Source organism: Passer montanus, unplaced genomic scaffold (genome assembly GCF_014805655.1).
Source record: "Passer montanus isolate IOZ18808 unplaced genomic scaffold, ASM1480565v1 scaffold60, whole genome shotgun sequence".
Taxonomy (NCBI): Eukaryota; Metazoa; Chordata; class Aves; order Passeriformes; family Passeridae; genus Passer; species Passer montanus.
In genome coordinates, this window is record NW_024371038.1 from 2,622,748 (window position 1) to 2,641,686 (window position 18,939).

The 18,939-nt window shown below is 43.0% G+C and overlaps 1 protein-coding gene across 1 annotated transcript; it reads left to right on the forward strand.

Annotated features, from left to right (window-relative positions):
* The first annotated feature begins 8,683 nt into the window (after positions 1-8,683).
* LRRC8C (leucine rich repeat containing 8 VRAC subunit C) lies at positions 8,684-17,349 on the forward strand. The gene is made up of 2 exons (XM_039727070.1): positions 8,684-8,845; positions 11,247-17,349. Exons 1-2 carry the CDS (start codon positions 8,708-8,710, stop codon positions 13,515-13,517), a joined length of 2,409 nt encoding a protein of 802 aa, XP_039583004.1. The 5' UTR covers positions 8,684-8,707; the 3' UTR covers positions 13,518-17,349.
* Positions 17,350-18,939: the final 1,590 nt, after the last annotated feature.

An 18,939-nucleotide genomic window follows, 5' to 3' on the forward strand; every position in this document is an offset into this window, starting at 1 on the left:
GTGGCACAGCCTAGCTGACCCAGTCAGTGCACCTGAAGATGAAACCCCTTCCCTACTCTGAGCAGCTGTCACACAGAGGGACACACATGTTTTGTAGAACCACCAAACTATGGGTACTGGAATAATGTCTGCTGTGAGCTAATTGTATTTTGTCTGTTCTCCAGACTGGTAAACTAATACCAACTGTGACCTTTAATTTTGGTAGTGTATAGTATGTAATAGTAATATGTAGTAAGAAATCAAATTCGCTTCAGTGGCTTTTTAGGGGAGTTCTGACATGCTATCAGTTTGGATTGAGGCATTGCAGAAAACTGGAAAAAAGCTGTGTTATGATTTTGTAGTACTATTCATTCATATTTCCCACCAAAGGTACTAAAGAAAGTGGATACCTTTCTGTTCTGCAGCTAGAGAAGTGGTGGCATGCGGGGTTGATGTGGCGTGCACAGGCTGTCCATGTCCATGTCCATGTCCCAGTGGGAACTCCTGACTCACTCTCTGTTGTTCCTCCAGGTCACATTTCCTCACCAGCTTCAGTCACGGGGACATGAATTTGTTTGAAAATACAGTAAACTCATGGACTGTTAAAAATAACTGTTTGGATGCAAATGGTTTGTTTTTAATGTCTTTCCAGTTCCTTTACATGGGATTTATGTTTAAGAAACTGCATCATTTGTTTGTACTTCTTACTTCAGAGTGATGGTATTTCTTCCTATGAAAATCTCCACTGCAGTCAATGGAACAAAAAGGAAGCCATCATGTTTCAAACAGTGGCAACACAAGCCAGCGTTCAAAATAGTTTTTCCAGACAAAAGGTTTATGCCTTTTTAAAATTATTTTTAAAATTTAATTTTATACTACAGGAAACACCAATGGCAATAAAACCTAGCAAGGAAATTGGTCTCCTGAAATGCCGCAAATATAAGAAGTCAGTAGTAGAGGTTTTATTGTATGTTACAGCGGAACTGACCAAGCACCTACACTTACCAAAATGCTGGCTATTTTGGTCAGTGCAAACATGTAGCAAAATGTCAGGATAGTTCAGACATTATTTCACAGCATGTACAATGTGTGTGAGAATACACAGATAAGAATGGGACATGAACCTCTTGGGAATTAGGAGTTACTAATTCCAGTCCTTATCATCATATTTCCCCCTTAGTCTAATCTTAGTTTCCCTGGCTTGGTGTCTTGTCCCTGCATCTACTTTTAGTCCTCTCTTGGTGAGGTGATGAAATGAAGCAGGTCCATCATCTGTGATCCATAGTGCCAGCACGGGCAGTGCCAGGAGCTGTGAGGGGTTTCTGGGCACGTGCTGAAAAGGAAGTGTTCATCTGCTAACATCAAAGGACACAAACCCACAGTTTCCAAAGGTTTATAAATTAGCCAGCTGTAGGCAGCTGTTCACACTGCAGTAAAACTGTTCCCAATAAGCAGGTCAAATTTTGGGGCATGGGTGATCTGAAAAATTTTAAATAGAAAGACCATAATTTTTGTAGGGCTCATATCCAATTTGTTTTCCTAAACTTGTTTCTAGAATGATTTGAACAATTGCTGGCTAGATCTTTTTTCAAATTTTGTGTTAAATTAACAGGGTTTTCCCTTATGGTGGTTTTGGACAACCAGTCCCACCTGAAAATACAAACTTAGCAAAGTTTTATTCGACAGAATATATAGCAGCAAGCCATTTTCATGCCAGGCCATGTCTGTCAGTTGTCTAGAGGAGACTGTTGCCCTAAGCCCTGGGGCTCTGCACAGACCAGTGATTTTGTTTAAATATCCTCTTTGAGAATACATCACCATCAACCTGACTGCAGAACTCCCTTACTCATGCTTATTTAACTGTCTCGGTGTGCAGTTCCAAAGCAGGTAAAATAGGAATGCAAAATTCTGCTTCTCAGTGCAGTCTCAGGCCCTGTGCTGGGAAGCACTCCAGCTTAACTTCACCTCCTGGTCCACGGCAGCCGAGGCCAATTAGCACAAAACACTTGAAAGGTGACTTCAAGGTATTTGTGCAGAGTAACAAATGTTTACAGTGAAGGATGGTGGGTTTGGAGTGTGCAATGCCTTGTTCTGTGTAAAAACCTCTGGCGTGCAGCCTCTGCACATGTGACCTACAGCCCTTGGGCTCTGCTGAGTCCCTGCTGCCAGGTCACAAGTTTGTTTTGTGTTAAATATGAGCTGTGCTCTGTTCCTTTAATGAAGATGGATAGGCAGTAAATCATGTATGGGAACCAACGCAGAGACCTTCCTGCAGCGCTATTCCCAAAAGGCAGCTCATAATTTACCCTAACATGAAGTGTGGTTCAAACAGCCGGGAGAGCAGCACTGGCCTGGCATTTTGTCTTTCAGTAGATCTCTGATGGGAAAGACCAAGCAGCGCCAGTCTGAATTGGCTCTTGAGGACGTCTGAGCTTTGACCCTTCTGTTATACTCAGCTGGGCTGCAGTCGTGGTCCTGCAGCCTCTAGCCCAAGGCTCCTCATGCCAAGAAGAAAGCTCCTTCCCTAGTGGGGATCAGGGCTGTTCCCCGACCACCTGGGGCTTGATTGAACTCTGTGCCACTCTTGGGACATGGTGATGGTGATCCTGCATCTGAGGAGGATTCATGGGATGTCAGGGAAATTAGGTTAATGTCAGCTGGCTAATCATTTAAACATCTTTTCTAGTCAGCTTAAGAATTCCCACCAACTTTTGTGCTTCCCAGCTGCCAACATCACGATTTCATTCTCCTCCAGCTATGTTCCTTCTCCTTTTTCCCTCTGGTGTATAATTCATACCCTGCCCTTGCTAAACCAGCACTTTCTGGATGATAGTTGCTTGCCTGACATCCAGGGGCCCCAGTTCTGGTGCACAGCTTTGATTGTTCTCCCAAAACAAGCGATGGATGACAATGATTGCTTCAACACACGATGTGATTGAGTAACCACTAGTGGAAGGACAGAATAGCCAAGGGCTTGACTTCGGGTGAGTAACACCTGTAGCATGGCAAACACAGCTCTGGCAAGTGCTGGTCTCCTGCCTGAGTGCATGAAGCAGCAGTGACTCCACTTCTCTGTCACATGAGGGCACGGAGACAAGCTCTTGGGCTTAGCTGGGGCTCTTGGGCTTAGCCAGGGCGTGGGGTGGCTGCTGTCTGTCCCATAGGGTGACACCGAGCAGTGCCTAGGGAGGGTGCGGAGCAGCTGGCAGCTCTGACAGCACGGTGCAGGCAGGCAGCTTGTCATGGGGAGCAGTGGCAGGAGCTGCTGGGGCTCTGCCTCAGTGAGGCACACACGCTGTCAGACCTGCCTGGCTGAGATAAAGGCAGAGCCTCCCACTTACTCCCTTTGTTTTGCTCACTGTGCTGCTCTTAATTGCCGCGTCTCTACAGGCCGTGCCTTGAGAGCCCGGGTGGGGCAGTGGGAATGGCATGTACTGGTGCCACGTACTGGTGTCACTGGTGGTGCAGCCCTCCCCAGCAGCGTGACCCTTGACTTCTCCTGAGGATGCTGCCAAACCGCTCCATGAAATGAATGAAGTGACTCTGTGAGAATCCGCTTAAAAATAGCAGCTGTCACCTAGCAAGAGCTTGGGGCTGGGGCCTGCAAGGTGCTGCAAGCCAAAGGCAGCTTTGTTCAGGGTTGTCCCAGTGGGGCTGTTTTCTGAACATTAATGTTTTTTGCTTTTGAAGAGTCTCTCAAGACACAGGATGAATGCAGCTTAATGATGGGGCGTGCCACTTCCATGTCCCCATGTGTTTGCCCATCCGGCACGGTGTGTCCTGGCTCTGACTGGGTCCCTTGTGTGCTGCTGCAAGGCAGGGCACAGCCCCTCAGTGGACACGGGGCCGAGCAGCTCACTTAGTGCTGTGGAGCACTGAGCCAAGGCCTGGGCTTGTCCCCAGGGCTTTGTGGCTGTGCTGTGACAGCGAGCCGGGGCCCCGCGGTCCCTTGGGCTGCTGGGGCTGGTGGCAGTCGGGCTGGTGGCAGTCGGGCTGGTGGCAGTCCAGCCCACAGAGCCCGAGCCGCCCCGTGAGCTCCCCGTGGGCAGCGCCTTCGTGCATTGATTTCCTTTTATTCTGCCACGGACATCACGTGGATTGCCCGGTGCCTCGGTTTTCTCCTTAGCCATCCTTACTTCCAAACTGTCCTCACTGCTTTCCTTTATTCCCTCTGATATAAACCAACTGCTGAGAGGCTCCACGCTGCAGCGCTTCACAATCAGCCTTTGATTCAATCTGTTGATTTATTAAGTCTAATTTGGTTCCAATACTTTTGTCTCTGACTTGGATCTATTTATTCTCCTTAGCTCTTTTAGGTCACATTAATTTGTTGTGTCTCGCCCCCAGTCTCCTGTCCATTAGCCGATTCCTGCAGTTGGGTTTTCTGATGGAGTAGGTATCGCACCTGTACCTGGATTCAAGTATTTAATCTTATTACGACATATTCATTTTCGCTCATCAAATTTTCTATGTTTCTTAGAAATTTTAAAATAAGAATCACTACTGATTTCTCTCCCCTCCAGTGCTATTGTGGGGTTTTTTTTATTTTGTTTCTTTTGGGATTTTTGTTACTTTTTTTTTTTTTATTTTTTTTCTTTTGGGATTTTTGTTACTTTTTTTTTTTTTATTTTTTTTCTTTTGGGATTTTTGTTACTTTTTTTTTTTTTATTTTTTTTCTTTTGGGATTTTTGTTACTTTTTTTTCTTTTTTTTATTATTTTTTAAAATTTAATCTGACAAACCCACAGCTTTGCTCTACAACACTGCTTAACAGCCAGTACAACTGTTTTTTAATCCAAGTTCCTTTTTTATTTCCTTCTGGTAGCAGAATAGCAGATTATTTATCTCATGTACCATTTTATTTTCTCTAGGGTCTGAGGATTATTTAAAATGCAAGAGGAAAAAAGAAACACATTCTGGTTTTAATTGAAAAGAATTTCCAATATTTAGAGCTCTAGTATTTACTAAAGTAGGTTACGATAAGTCAGATGCCACATTTCAGCTACAATGTACCATGCAATTAAATAACGTTGAATGTGAGTGAATGCAAATTAGTAATGCAGTCTTAGACTGAAATGTTCAACCAGCTGAAATGTTGAACTCCTTGTCTTTTATCTCCTTGTTGCAAGGAGAGATAAGAAACTGCAGTGCATGGTGTGCTGTTCCAGAGATGGTGTCTTACAGTAAATGTGTACTGTGACTTGGGCTGCAGTGTGACTTTTTAGCATCCCTTGATTTGTTCAAATTGATGATTAATTAAATCCTTTTATCTTGTGTAGATCTGGTTTGTGTGTGATTATAAAGGAGTCCGTCAGTGGTGCACCTTTGGGTGTAGCAGTGGGAGAGAACTGTTATGGTGGGCATGGCTTTGGACATGGCCAGGAGGGATTTTCCAGGATTGCTCTGAGCCAGGGGGACCTGCTGTGTCTTTTCTGAGGTCTGAGTTGCTGCTGATAGTTGTCCTTTCCATCCCTGGAGAAGCCAGAATGGGAAAAAAAGCTAGAGGGAAGTGGGAGACAAATGAAAAGTGACTTGGTGTTATTTTGTTCTGCGTGCAGATGTCAGCAGTGCTTGCTAGCTTAGGCTGCTCTGCAGTTTTTTCCAGCATTTTCCTTGATTCTTAATACAGCAAGGGGAGAAGCCATTGGGTTCCTCCCCTGAGTGTTGGAAAATGGTTTTCCTACTTCGTCACATTCAATTGCCATTTAAAGTTTCTGCAAATATCTTTTTTCCCCAAAGCTAAAAAATATCGTCTGTCAGTAGACGTTGTTGGTTTTTTTACTGTTATTTTATGTGCAGTACTATTATCATCATTCAGTAATGTTTGTTTTCTTTTTTTAGCAATATAGGAAAACATTAGTGGCAAACAGGTTTTGATGTCTGGTGCTGGACAGCAAAGCTTCCAGCCCCAGAGAGGGGTTTTCTGAGGTGGCTCAGAGGGCCTTTCTGAGTGAGCTGTGCCTCTTCTTGGCCCATTAATCGGGTAACAGTGTGTGCACTCTGCTAATGAGGAGTCACGCTATGCAAACAACAGCCTCTGAAGGGAACAAGGGATCAGGGCAGCATGTGCTCGTGGTATCAGAACCTATCTGCCTTCATCTAAATTCCCCACACATCACTTAGGAGAAATAAAGCAAATATATGATACAACAAAGACCTCTAAAAATACATAGTGAAACCTATAAAAAACAACAGCCAAAGGATTTTTTGGTCTGAAAGCTGTCCCTGCACAGTAATTTGCAAGATAGTATCCAGTCCCATCTGCAGTCAGGCACTGCCCCTGATTCAGTGCTGCTACCTTTGATAACACACGTGGCTCAGACCCACAGTTGCTTGGGTGTCTAACCAGCGACTCCTGGGTCTCCCCACGTTTCTGTGCATGTGAGCACTTGTGTTTTGTCAAGAATCTCCACTGCAGGAAACATAATTCTGTCTTTACCTGACACTCAAATTGTTTATAATTTTGAAAAAAAGCCTTACAAATAGGATTTCTACAGGCTGCGCAATCAGAATATGAAAAAGAGCTCCTAAGCCATTACTGCAGGGCTGGGAAGAAAATGTGGTGATTTTAAAGCAATCTGTTGATAGGTATTCTTGGGTATACTGATGGCATTCCACTCAGTCAGCCAGCTGGCCTCAAAACCTGAGCCAACAGTAGTATATGTGTTACAAAACTTTGAGCAGGACTGTTGCATGGCAACTGCTTAGCTAACATTTGTATTAGTGGATTCCTTTGAGAATTTTCTAAGTTTTTCAGTGCTTGATTGAAAGAAAAAAAAAAAGAAAGCTTACCAGCAGCTACTCAGACACCTGCATTTTATGTGGAAATGAAAAAGAGGGGAAATTCCTTAACAATGGCAGTGAAATGCATGTGAGAATGGAAGACAGATTGTGTATGATGTTCTTCATCTCAGGTGCCACTGGGAGCTGTCAGCAGAGGTTTAGCTGAAGGAGTGCTGGGCATGTACTTAAAGCTACATGGGCCACTTCTAATAGATGAGATCCACTTTTTCCATCAGTATTTATAAAAGAAGAGTGAAAGGCAACAAAGGTTTGTCCCAGCAGCCACCCCAGCTTTTCTCTGCTGTAGAGGTATATCTTCCCTGATATGTCTGCTAACATTTGCAAGACAAGCACACAAAAAGCAGAATTGTGGTTCCTGGCTATCTGCCATTTGATAACAAATGCTGCATTCCTCTTCCAGCACTGCAGCAATTCAGGCCTGTTGGCAAGGATGCAGCCAAGCCTCTGACCTGGCTGTGTGAAGTCAGACTTGCATTGCCATCATTTTCACTGATGGTCTATTAATTTGAAAGTGGTATGGAGAACAGCCTACCTTCATCTTGGGGATTGCCAGTTGTGCAAGAGGTGTGTGCAGGTTTCATCTGGCATTGTGGCCTGCATCCTGGGGACAGACTTTAGAAGAACAGGAGGCTGAGAGAGGATTCTTCTGTCTGGCCAAGTAGTGCTTAAAGCAACATGGAAGGGTTGCATGAGGAGAGGGGGACAATAAACAAAAGTTTTTATGCTACTCAGCTGCAAAGCCCCAGCCTGGCTACTACCTCAAGTTCATTTACAAGCTTCGCCTTATGCCTCTGGGGACTGTGGAACCTCCTGAGGATCAGCTGGACAGAGCAGTCCCTGAGAAGGTGTCAAAGTGAGCATCCTTCCACATGTGTATGGCCAGTTTGTGGGGGTCAGTTCTTAATCCTTAGGATGGCTGTACACTTGCAATGAATTGCAGCCATTAGGGCTTGAATCATTCCCTTCCTGTTCCCTGGCTCTGAATGAACTGAATCCCCTAAGTTCCTGAGCAGCCTCTCAGCAAGTGTGTGCTTATCACTAAGCCTGCACAGAAATGGATGTCACCAAACCCACATTAATGGGTCCCAGTGTGCAGCTGAATCAGGATTATAGACTTCTAGTATTACTGTGATATGAACTGATTGTGATGAGCATTTATGATGTTAGTTAATGGACAAATTTTGTTAATTGCCCTTGGGAGTATTTTTGTTACATTCCCATCTGAATTTATCTTTCCGCTGTAACTTACTAAGGAGTTTCAGTCCTGGTTTGATCTCAGGGATCTAGTTACACAGTATGCTCTAGGCTTTAATGTCAGTTGCTTTGCCTGTACATGCTCATGTGTTAGCTGATTTTTCAGAGGACATGGTGATGTAAGCCTGCACTTCTGAGGTGAAGATAAAGCCCTTGATCTGGCTGTAGTTTTGGTTACCTAAACCACTTTAGGAGCTTGCATTCAAAACATACTAGATTTAAAATTGCAGTGAGTAGGCACAAAAATATTCCAAAGCATTCCTGAAACCGCTATGAATAAGATGGAAATGAGTGAAACATGATAACTAAAAAGGTGTGTGAAGTTTGAATGCAGGACAAGCATTTCAGCCAGACCTTTGAGATCAAGGCTAATGTGTGTGATGCTGAACATCTCTATCTACAGAATGGGCTGGTTTTCAAGGGTGCAGAAGGCTTTACTGACCTATCAGAGATGGCTGGAGACAACAGAGAGAGGGATTTTCCTGCCTGCATGGATGGCACTGCAGGCTCTCCCTTCCTCCCTTCCAGGAGCTGTGTAGTGACAGCACGAACATCCCTCTTCTGAGATGGGCAGTTCCATTTACAGAGGAGGCTTTTTCACTTGCTGGCCCAGGGTGAGGGGGCTGAGGTGCAGGAGACTGAGCTGGCCTCGCTGTTTGTTTTGCAGGAGGATGATTCCTGTGACCGAGTTCCGGCAGTTCTCGGAGCAGCAGCCGGCGTTCCGGGTGCTGAAGCCCTGGTGGGATGTGTTCACGGACTATCTCTCGGTGGCCATGCTGATGATCGGAGTGTTCGGCTGCACCTTGCAGGTAAATCAGAGGGACAGGAGTGGCTGGTGAAAGAGCACCACAAATGAGGAAGGGTACTGCCCCATCTTGTTTTATCTCTTGGGCTCGCCATGAACAAAGCAAAAATGTGCTGGTCCCAGGATTAAAGCTGTTTAAGTAGCAACATCAAATAACACAGACCAGACTTTTAGCAGCTGTGAATCAGCAGACTTGCACTAGAGTCAGTGGAACTGTGCCAAATAAGATAAGAGCTGTTGGTTTGGCTGGTGTCTGCATCACTGTTTCCACCTCTGTTTGGCATAACAAAACAGATTATCAACTTCGGGTCTTTTTTGTTACCATTTTGCTGTTTGAAAGTTTAAAAAATGGAATTTTGTAATTTTGTAATTATTTGTAATAATTTTGGAATTTTGGCAGATGTTAATATTATTTCTGTCATTATGCTTTTAAGAGATTTGAAATTAATGTGCTGATTTTATTAACAACACCCACAGCTAATAATATGTCTCTTCCATTCCAAAATGTCTCTGAGGATGGTTACACATAAACAACTGACATCACCATCAGTCACTGTTAGTTACATTTTGCTGAAGAGCCAAAAGCAGAAAAGAAATGAAAAATACTGTTTGGGATGACTCCACAAAAATATATAGTTACAGTACAAGTTCAAACATGGATCTCACATTTCCTGGCATGACTTTGAAATGGAGCTAAAGGGACACATTGACAGAGCTCTTATTTCAGAGGAATTTGCTCACTTAACATGGCCTAGGATTTAGATTTACTATATTTCAAATTTCATATGAAATCCACTGTAGTTTTGTCTGTATTCTTCATTCTCAAGTATTTTCACTTGATACAACATTCATGTTTAAAAGTTTTATATAGAGCTAAATATTGCATTAGTAGATGTTTGCTTAACCACACAAAGTAAATAATCTGTTATATTTGTTGTCTGTTTTAAGTTTACCTGCTTGATTGGAGAAAGCACACTGGAAAATAATGTGTGGAAAGACTGAAATAATAGACAAATTGTTTTTATTCCAACTTACTGTGAGATACATAAATCCAGGACATAACTAAGGGTGTTATCACAGTATTACAGACATAGAGTAACTACAGAAGTTTTTGATGTGTCAACAGTTGTGGCACTGATACTGTTCAAAACATGTGTGGTCTTATCTCAGCATTTCCCTGATCATCAAGGATCATCTGGTTTTGGTAGCTCTTGTTGCATACCTTATATTTAGTGCTTTCAACAACCATGATGTCAAAGAGTACATCTATACTACACATATATTCTCAGTTTGGGCTAATAGCAGTTAGCCATTCAGGGCAAGTAAGAGAGCTCCTTGGCTTATCACATGGATTAGCATTTTAATTCAGACCTGTAGGGAGTCTTGCACTGAACTCAGAACTGTTACCCAGATTAAACCAAAGGTGATTGGTCCCTAGAGGCACTTTGACCTCAGTTTGTCAACATGGATGACCATCCTGGATTAGGAAAACTTCTTGTTTGATTTTTTTTTATAGACAGACTCAAGAACAGAGCTAGATTATTTCCCCCAGGTGTGTATTCCATCCTACAAAAGCCCCCCCATAGAGGGGGAGTTCGGACAAGGGCATATAGTGATAGGATGAGGAGTAAGAGCTTTTAGCTGAAAGAGGGTCAGTTTAGATTAGCTATTAGGAAGAAATTATTCACTGTGAGGATGCTGAGGCAGTGAAACAGGCTGAAGTTCCCAGGGAAATTGTGGATGCCTCATCCCTGAAATAGTGGATGATCTTTAAGGTCCCTTCCAACCCTGATCATTTTATGATTCTATGAGGACTCTATGTCTATGTGTGAGAAACTAAATAAGATTTATGTCCATGCACACACAAATGCCATCAAAGAACTGTCCTTATCTGTCTTTATTAAGACTGAAGATTAATAATGTCCCTGCATAGATAGGCTCACATTAGCCCTTTGTCAGCCATTTTTGGTGTGATAAGACATCATCGTGTGGAAGTGTAGCCACATGAATGCAGTTGTGCTGCTGTCAAGCCTAAGCTATCTCTGAATATCATGTAGCCAGGGTGAATACACCTGGCAGTAACAGTCTGTCTCTGGGGAGAGCAGAGCAGGAGATCCCTGGTCTTTTCTAGAAGTGTTCCCCACATTTCTCTTTTTTCTGGATTGTGTCAATGCCCTCTTATTCAAATTATGGGAAGCTAGCCGTAGATAGAAAGGGGTGGCCTAGTTCTTGGCATACAGAACAAGTGTCTTGTTGAGAATAATAATAGTGCAGCCTGTGGGGACAAGTAGCAGGCTGTGTGGAGGAATGCCTGGCAGCTGGAGGTACTCCAAGGACAGTTACCCATTGGTGCTGCCACCATTGTTTGTACATCAGTTCAAAAGATATCTGTTTGTGTGTTCCAGGTCATGCAAGATAAGATAATATGCCTTCCAAAGCGTGTCCAGCCTTGCCAGAACCAATCTAATAGTTCAAATGTGTTTAACACAATCCCAGATACCACCCCCCTTCCACCACCGAAGCCATCCACCCCTCCAGCTACAGTTGAAATGAAAGGACTCAAGACTGACTTGGACCTTCAGCAGTACAGCTTTATAAATCAGGTGTGCTACGAACGGGCTCTGCACTGGTATGCCAAGTACTTCCCTTACCTTGTCCTTATACACACACTGGTCTTCATGCTGTGTAGTAACTTTTGGTTCAAATTCCCTGGATCAAGCTCCAAAATTGAACACTTCATTTCAATACTTGGGAAATGTTTTGATTCTCCCTGGACGACAAGAGCTTTATCTGAAGTGTCAGGGGAAGACTCTGAAGAGAAGGATAACAGGAAGAACAACATTAACAAGTCTAATACTACTCAGCCAAGCACTGAAGGCACTTTGGTCAAGACACAGTCTTTAAAATCAATCCCTGAGAAGTTAGTTGTGGATAAGGGAACACCTGGGGCATTAGATAAAAAAGAAGGTGAACAGGCCAAAGCACTGTTTGAAAAGGTGAAGAAATTTAGACTGCATGTTGAGGAGGGTGATATACTCTATGTCATGTACGTTCGCCAGACTGTACTTAAGGTAATTAAATTCCTTATTATTATTGCTTACAACACAGCACTTGTCTCAGAAGTTAATTTTACTGTAGTCTGTAACGTTGATATTGAAGACATGACAGGATACAAGAACTTCTGCTGTAATCACACCATGGCACATCTGTTCTCTAAACTCTCTTACTGCTACCTGTGCTTTGTCAGCATCTATGGCCTGACATGCCTTTACACACTGTACTGGCTGTTCTACCGCTCACTGAAAGAATATTCCTTTGAGTATGTTCGGCAGGAGACGGGAATCGATGACATCCCAGATGTCAAGAATGACTTTGCTTTTATGCTTCATATGATCGATCAGTACGATCCTCTCTACTCCAAGCGCTTTGCTGTCTTCCTGTCTGAAGTCAGTGAAAATAAGCTGAAACAGCTGAACCTGAACAATGAGTGGACTGCAGATAAACTGCGACAGAGGCTGCAGACAAACTCCCACAGCCATTTGGAGCTACAGCTTTTCATGCTTTCTGGACTACCAGACACAGTGTTTGAAATTACTGAACTGCAGTCTTTAAAACTTGAAATAATTAATAATGTAATGATACCAGCAACCATTGCACAGCTGGACAATCTCCAGGAGCTCTCATTGCACCAGTGCTCTGTGAAGATCCACAGTGCCGCCTTGGCTTTTCTGAAGGAGAATCTCAAGATCTTGAGCGTCAAGTTTGATGACATCAGAGAACTTCCACATTGGATGTATGGCCTCAGAAATTTGGAAGAGCTCTATTTAATTGGCTCCCTAAGTCATGATATTTCTAAAAACATTACATTGGAGTCTTTTCGGGAGCTTAAAAGCCTAAAAGTTCTTCACGTAAAAAGTAATCTGTCCAAAATCCCACAATCTGCAGTTGATGTTTCGAGTCACCTGCAGAAATTGTGTATCCATAATGATGGCACTAAGTTAGTGATGCTCAACAACCTGAAGAAAATGGTCAACTTGACACAGCTGGAATTGGTTCATTGTGATTTAGAGCGCATACCTCATGCAGTCTTCAGCCTTCTCAGTCTTCAGGAATTGGATCTAAAGGAAAACAACCTCAAATCCATTGAAGAAATCGTAAGTTTTCAACATCTGCGAAAGCTGACAATCCTCAAGCTGTGGTACAACAGTATCACCTACATCCCAGAGCATATAAAGAAACTCACAAGTCTAGAGCGGCTTTCCTTCAGCCATAACAAAATAGAGGTTCTTCCGTCCCACCTATTCCTATGCAACAAAATCAGATACTTGGATTTGTCTTACAATGACATTCGCTTTATCCCACCTGAAATAGGAGTTCTTCAGAGTTTACAGTACTTTTCCATTACTTGCAACAAAGTGGAGAGTGTGCCAGATGAACTGTACTTTTGCAAAAAACTTAAGACTCTGAAAATTGGGAAAAATAACTTGTCAGTCCTTTCACCTAAAATTGGTAATTTGACATTGCTCTCCTACTTGGATATTAAAGGCAATCACTTTGAAATTCTTCCACCTGAGCTCGGTGAGTGTAGAGCTCTGAAGAGGACTGGTTTCACTGTGGAGGACAACTTGTTTGAAACTTTGCCATCTGATGTCAGGGAGCAAATGAAAGCTGAATAACTTCTTCTTGCTCAGTTTTACAGAAATAACACTTCTACCAAAAACGCTCTAGAGAATGCATACTCTGAATATGCATTTAATTTGTCGTTATTTTTTTCTTTTTCAAATCCTTTCTGTACAAACAAATTTGGAGTAAGGAGTACATATATTTTTTAATAAAATTTTCTCATATTTTTTCACTGTTTTAAGATATTTTTAGTTTGTTTTGCCCTGAGAAGAAGGGCATCTGTAAATTAATTTTTACTGGTAAAAGTAAATGATTTTGTCTGCTGGTTTTTCTTTCCATTTCCTAATCCCACCAGGGAAACTGTGTTTAAGATGTATGCTTTGAGTTGAATAGTTTGTAATAGATGATTATATTGTCTTCCTAGTTATTGTTAATCCCTTAGGACATGGTCTTCAACAGGTGGTGCTGCAGGTGCTGAATGCCTTTGTTCCTCTTTTCTTCAGTGGCAGTAGAAGGTGTTCAACATCTAACAAGATCAAGTCTAGGCTTACAATCCCTTTTTACTTACAACAGGGTTTTCTCAGATGGTCTAAGCAAGTAGAAAAGGATCTTTATGTATTTTAACAGGTGAGAGGGAGCATGCAGAATTCCTTCAGGGCCTGTTGGCCATTCAGTCTGGCTGCCCGTTCACACAGTGCACTGAGCAGGAGGCACTCACTGTGATTTCCTCTCTGGTGCAGGAAGAGTAAGGTCACAGTTCACAGTGGAATCAGGACCAAAGTGACTCATATTAAAGGTTTTCCTAACAGGGCAAAGGGATGTGGCTGCCCATTTCCTCCTGACTTGAGTGGAAGGGGTGCAGTGAACTCACTGTATTGGAAATGTCAGCTCAGCAAGATGAAATGCTGTCTTGAGAAACCCCATCCTCCCTTAAACACCAGTGCTGCAAGAGAGAAAGTGCCCTCTGCCCACTTCCCGCCAAACTGCTTGGCACCTTCTAGGAATGGGATCCAGAAAAAGTGCAATCATACTTAGTTTGTAAAGCTTCTGATGAGGAAATAGCCTCTAATGTGCTCCTTGATTTAGCCTGGGTAGCATAAAACCAAGCTCAGCACAGGAACATTTGCACATTTGCAAAAATGAGATTAAATGAATACATGAATTTCTCACAAGTCTCAGCCTACCCAGCATACAAAGGACAGAGATGAGGGCTATGTTTTCATCTCCCAGAGGGTAATTAAATTGGAAATCCTACAGTTGGAATTTTGCTTTTTACAATAATGTAATCTCCGATTATTGTGCATCAGGTTGGGAACTTTATCCTCTGAAGCCATGTTCAGCTGTTTATTTAATCCAGCCATTTGATTTCTTTCAGTCAGGTTTTAAAGGGATGTGCTGCCCACTAGCTAATTTAAGCTAATCAAAAGTAATAAAATATTGTGCTGGGAGGAGATCTCTTCATCGTATCCAACAACACACATTTGAGTCAGATGCAGGCACTTGATAAATGTTTCACAAGAAATCAAGGAATAAGTCCTTATTTCTGTAGAAGGCAATGATGCTCATTAATTGCAGAGGCCGAATTGCTGTTTGTTCAAATGTATGTAAAATATTTGACAGTTGTCAGATTGGTTGCTCTTACATGTTTTCTAACTGCCATTGTGTGTCTTGAGCTACACTGAGTTCTTGAGCTTGGTACAGAAGCATACAGTTGGTTTAAGAGAATAACTTACAGAGGTGAGGAGACAAACTACAGTGAGAACTTCCTCATTAATCCAGGGTGTGCTATGCAGTTTGGTGTGTGAGCTTGCCACAGTACCAGGTCAGACTTACTTTTTGTGCTTGGCTGTGTTCTGGAGAAGATCCAGATTAATCAAAACTGGGTCAGGCATGAAGGAATCAAATCAAGCTTTTTTAAAGGGGTTTGATTTAGTTCTATTTAAGACCTGTAATTGATGTAGCTATTGTAAGAGCTACCCTTACTGTTGTGTGGAATGCACTTACTGGAACAGCTTGGCAGTATATATATTCTAAATGTATTTCACTTTGATGTTATGTGAGGAAGAGAAACATTTCATTGGTCATATTAACCTAATTATGTAAACCAAAGTGCTGTTGTCCCTGATGAATGTAAACTGTTTGAAATGTCCAGGTAATTGGTGGAGCTGTATAGTTCTCTTACTTAGATTTTAAATATGGGATTACATTTAAAGCTTTTTTTAAAGTCTTTATATTCCTAGATGTAGCATTTTAAACCCCTAATTTATTTTGTGTGTAATACTGTTTCATGTGTAGTTTGTGATCTTGTTTCTGAATGGAAGTTATGCACACCTCATAACTGAAGGTTGGAGACATGTTCTATGCCATTTTTGTAAATACATCACTTAGGGGATGTGGGGTTTTGTTTGTAACTGATGATATTTATACCAGTGCAACCCCTCATGTGGACACAGTTACATGAGTATAAAGTGCCTTGTGCTGGCATATCTTTATTCACTTTGCGAGGAATAAACTATACCAGTCTAAGCACTTTCACACTAATAACTGTATCTTCTCCAAGGATGTGGTGAGCTGAGACAGCATCCTCAGTCTCAGCTCCCTGTCACCAAAAAGGGGCAGCTTCCTCCTCCTCCCATGCTCCCTATTCCTGCCAACATGTTCCAGCTGCTTCTCATGTACCTTTACAGGTCTGGTGCTGGTCTGATCCCTCCACAGGATAAACCAACTTTGAAAGCCAGCAGAAAACTATGCCAGTTTTAAAAAAGCACTAATTTTCTGCTGGATCAGCTCCCTACAGGATTGGATGGACACTGGGATGGGAGTAGCAAGGGGACAGGACTCTGCAGCTGGGGTCTATACAAGAAGAAGGCACTGCAAGTCCCTTTGGAGATGCTAGGTCAGTTCATCATCCTGTCGAGCCACGTGCTTGGGGAACTGTGCTGTTTTGTGTATAGCAGGGTTGGGCAGCTTGGTTTTTGTGAGTAGACAACCCTCAGGCTCACAGTGGATGATAAAATATCACATTACTGTTAATTTCGTAATGAAACAAACTCAGGTAGCTGCACTGTTGAATTTTGTAAACCTCTTACTGTCTATTCTGGGGTGTATTTTCCAAACCCATATTACAGTAACTAAGGAATGAGTCAGCTGATGGAAGATTGTTTCCTAATTCTCTATAACATCCAGGAAAATATGTAAAAGTGCCATATTTACTCAGTGAATCATGTACTGCTCATATGTATATTCAAATGTGATTCATACTAGACTTTTCTGTGACCAATAGTATTTGACTTAAAGTGGATGGACATTTTGTGGACAATACTTTAGCATGGTTTGTATATATACAGAGAGTTTCTATAACTACTTATATTAATCAGGTGCCTAACAAGTATGACAGTTCCAGAATTTAAGCAAGGCATTTTTTCATTATTGCTCAAAAATAATAAAAATCTTCCTTGGTAACAGAATTAGAGATGACAAAGATTGCATCAGAAGTAAGAAGACAGCCTTCATAGCACATTGAGCCTGACAAGCAAATTACTTTGTGATGAAAATCTGGAGATGTTCATCTCCCCCTCTGTCAAAATTAGAATGGATATTTGTGCTGACCTCGTGCATCCAGCCAGACCAACAACTTTTGCAAATTCTGATTGGAAAATGCCTGCTCCAAGTCTTATATCACTTTTTTGGCACGTCAGTAATTCATGTGCTTAAGTGGTGACAAGTCCTGTAGGAATGCCAAGAAAAAACTTTGAAATTTGACCAAATGGACAAACTTAATTCTGTAGCAAGAATCATAATATCATAATAGACCTGCATAGTGTTACATTGCAATATAGTACACCCAGAAAAAAACAGAAATAAAATGCTCTTTTGTAATAATGACCATTGTCAGACTGCAGTGTTGTTTGGGAAACACTTTGTTTCTGGGTTACCTAAAGATCAAACCATCTTTTGGGTTTGGTCCCTTGGGAGGGAAATCAAGAAAATATGCTTAAAAAAACATCGTTATACTTGACAGGATTTACAGCTGCATGGTCTCCATTCCTGTGCACCTCCTTCCATTGCCTGACTCCAACAGCCAGCAAAATGGCCAGGAAAAAAGCCCTTCCCACTGGAACAACTTCCCCACTCTGGTTCCTGTGCTCTGCCAGGGCTTGGGGGGTGTATTGGGAGCCCTGCCAGCCCACAGCCAGGAGTGTGAGGGCTCCTTCTTCCCCCCTGTCATGTGCCTGCGCTGCCAGGGAAATGGTGCTGCTAGTCCTTGCATCTGACATCCTCCCCTATAAATCTGAAGAGATTTGGAGATTGCTCCAAAGGCAGTTGGGCTGCCTGCATTTGGTATAGGATGTTTTCCTCATTTCTGGTTTTTTTTTAAGTTGTAAGGAATAATGTGTTTCATTATTTGGTACCAGAAATGGTATATCCTCATTTCTGTTTGGTTTTTTTTAAGTTGTAAGGAATAATGTGTTTCAGTTTTGGTGTTTCATACCAAGACAGCACTGTCCTGCCAAGATGGAGCAGGTACACAGCAGCCTGAGTCGGCTTTGCCTTTGGCTGTGCCCTGGCAGGGAGCTGGCATGGGGACCCGCTGCCCCTGGGGCATGGTGGGCCTTGCAGGAGAGTCAAAGGAGGCTTCCTGACAGTGCCTGCTTTTACCTTCATGCTGTTCCTCTTGAAAATGTGGAGGGCTGGGAAAGGTCCACTCCTTGTGGCATTGCTCCTTCCCACCAACCCGGAGATGCCATCTCAGGGCCACATCCAGCGGGATGGGAACATGGCACAGGTGTAACTGCCAAGGGGATCCTGTGGCAATGTCAGCTGCTGGTGAAGGTGTCACCCTGTTCATGGAGTGTGCTGGTAGTAGGAGAAGATGTTCATGGCCTGAGATAGCTGAGCCCTGAAAACCTCTTGCAGTTCCCTGAATACGTGTGCTTGGGAGTGGGTTTTAAGTGGAGCAGGTACTGTGCCCAGGGCACTGCCGGGGCACAACCCCACCAACAGCTATGTCCTCTCCTTGCCAGCAAGCAGCAGTGCTAGGGCCAGTGTGTCCTTCACTTCATGCCAAATAGCTACTGGAAACTCCGTGTAGCCATGAGTCTGTTTGTACCTCTCCGTATATTACATTTGAGAAATGCACTATATGCTTTGGTAAATTTTTTTTCTCCTTTGGGTTGTAGATGAAGTCCTGAAAATTCATATGAAAAACAGTTTCTGTTCTTATTTTTCCTCTGTGATTGCCTGCCCCTCCTACGAAGGGTGCAGGTCTGCCCTGCTGCTGCCTCCGTCCCCATGAGGAGCAGGTGCCTGGGAGCAATGGCACACAGGCAGAGGCTGGGAACACTGCAGGAGCATGGATACAGGAGGGGGTCTGACAAGAAGGTGAGGATGGGCCCCTCAGAGTCTTCCCTGCTGGGGCAGTGTCAGGGCAGGGGCAGGCAGGACAGCTCAGCACAGCAGCTCTCTGCAGGTCCA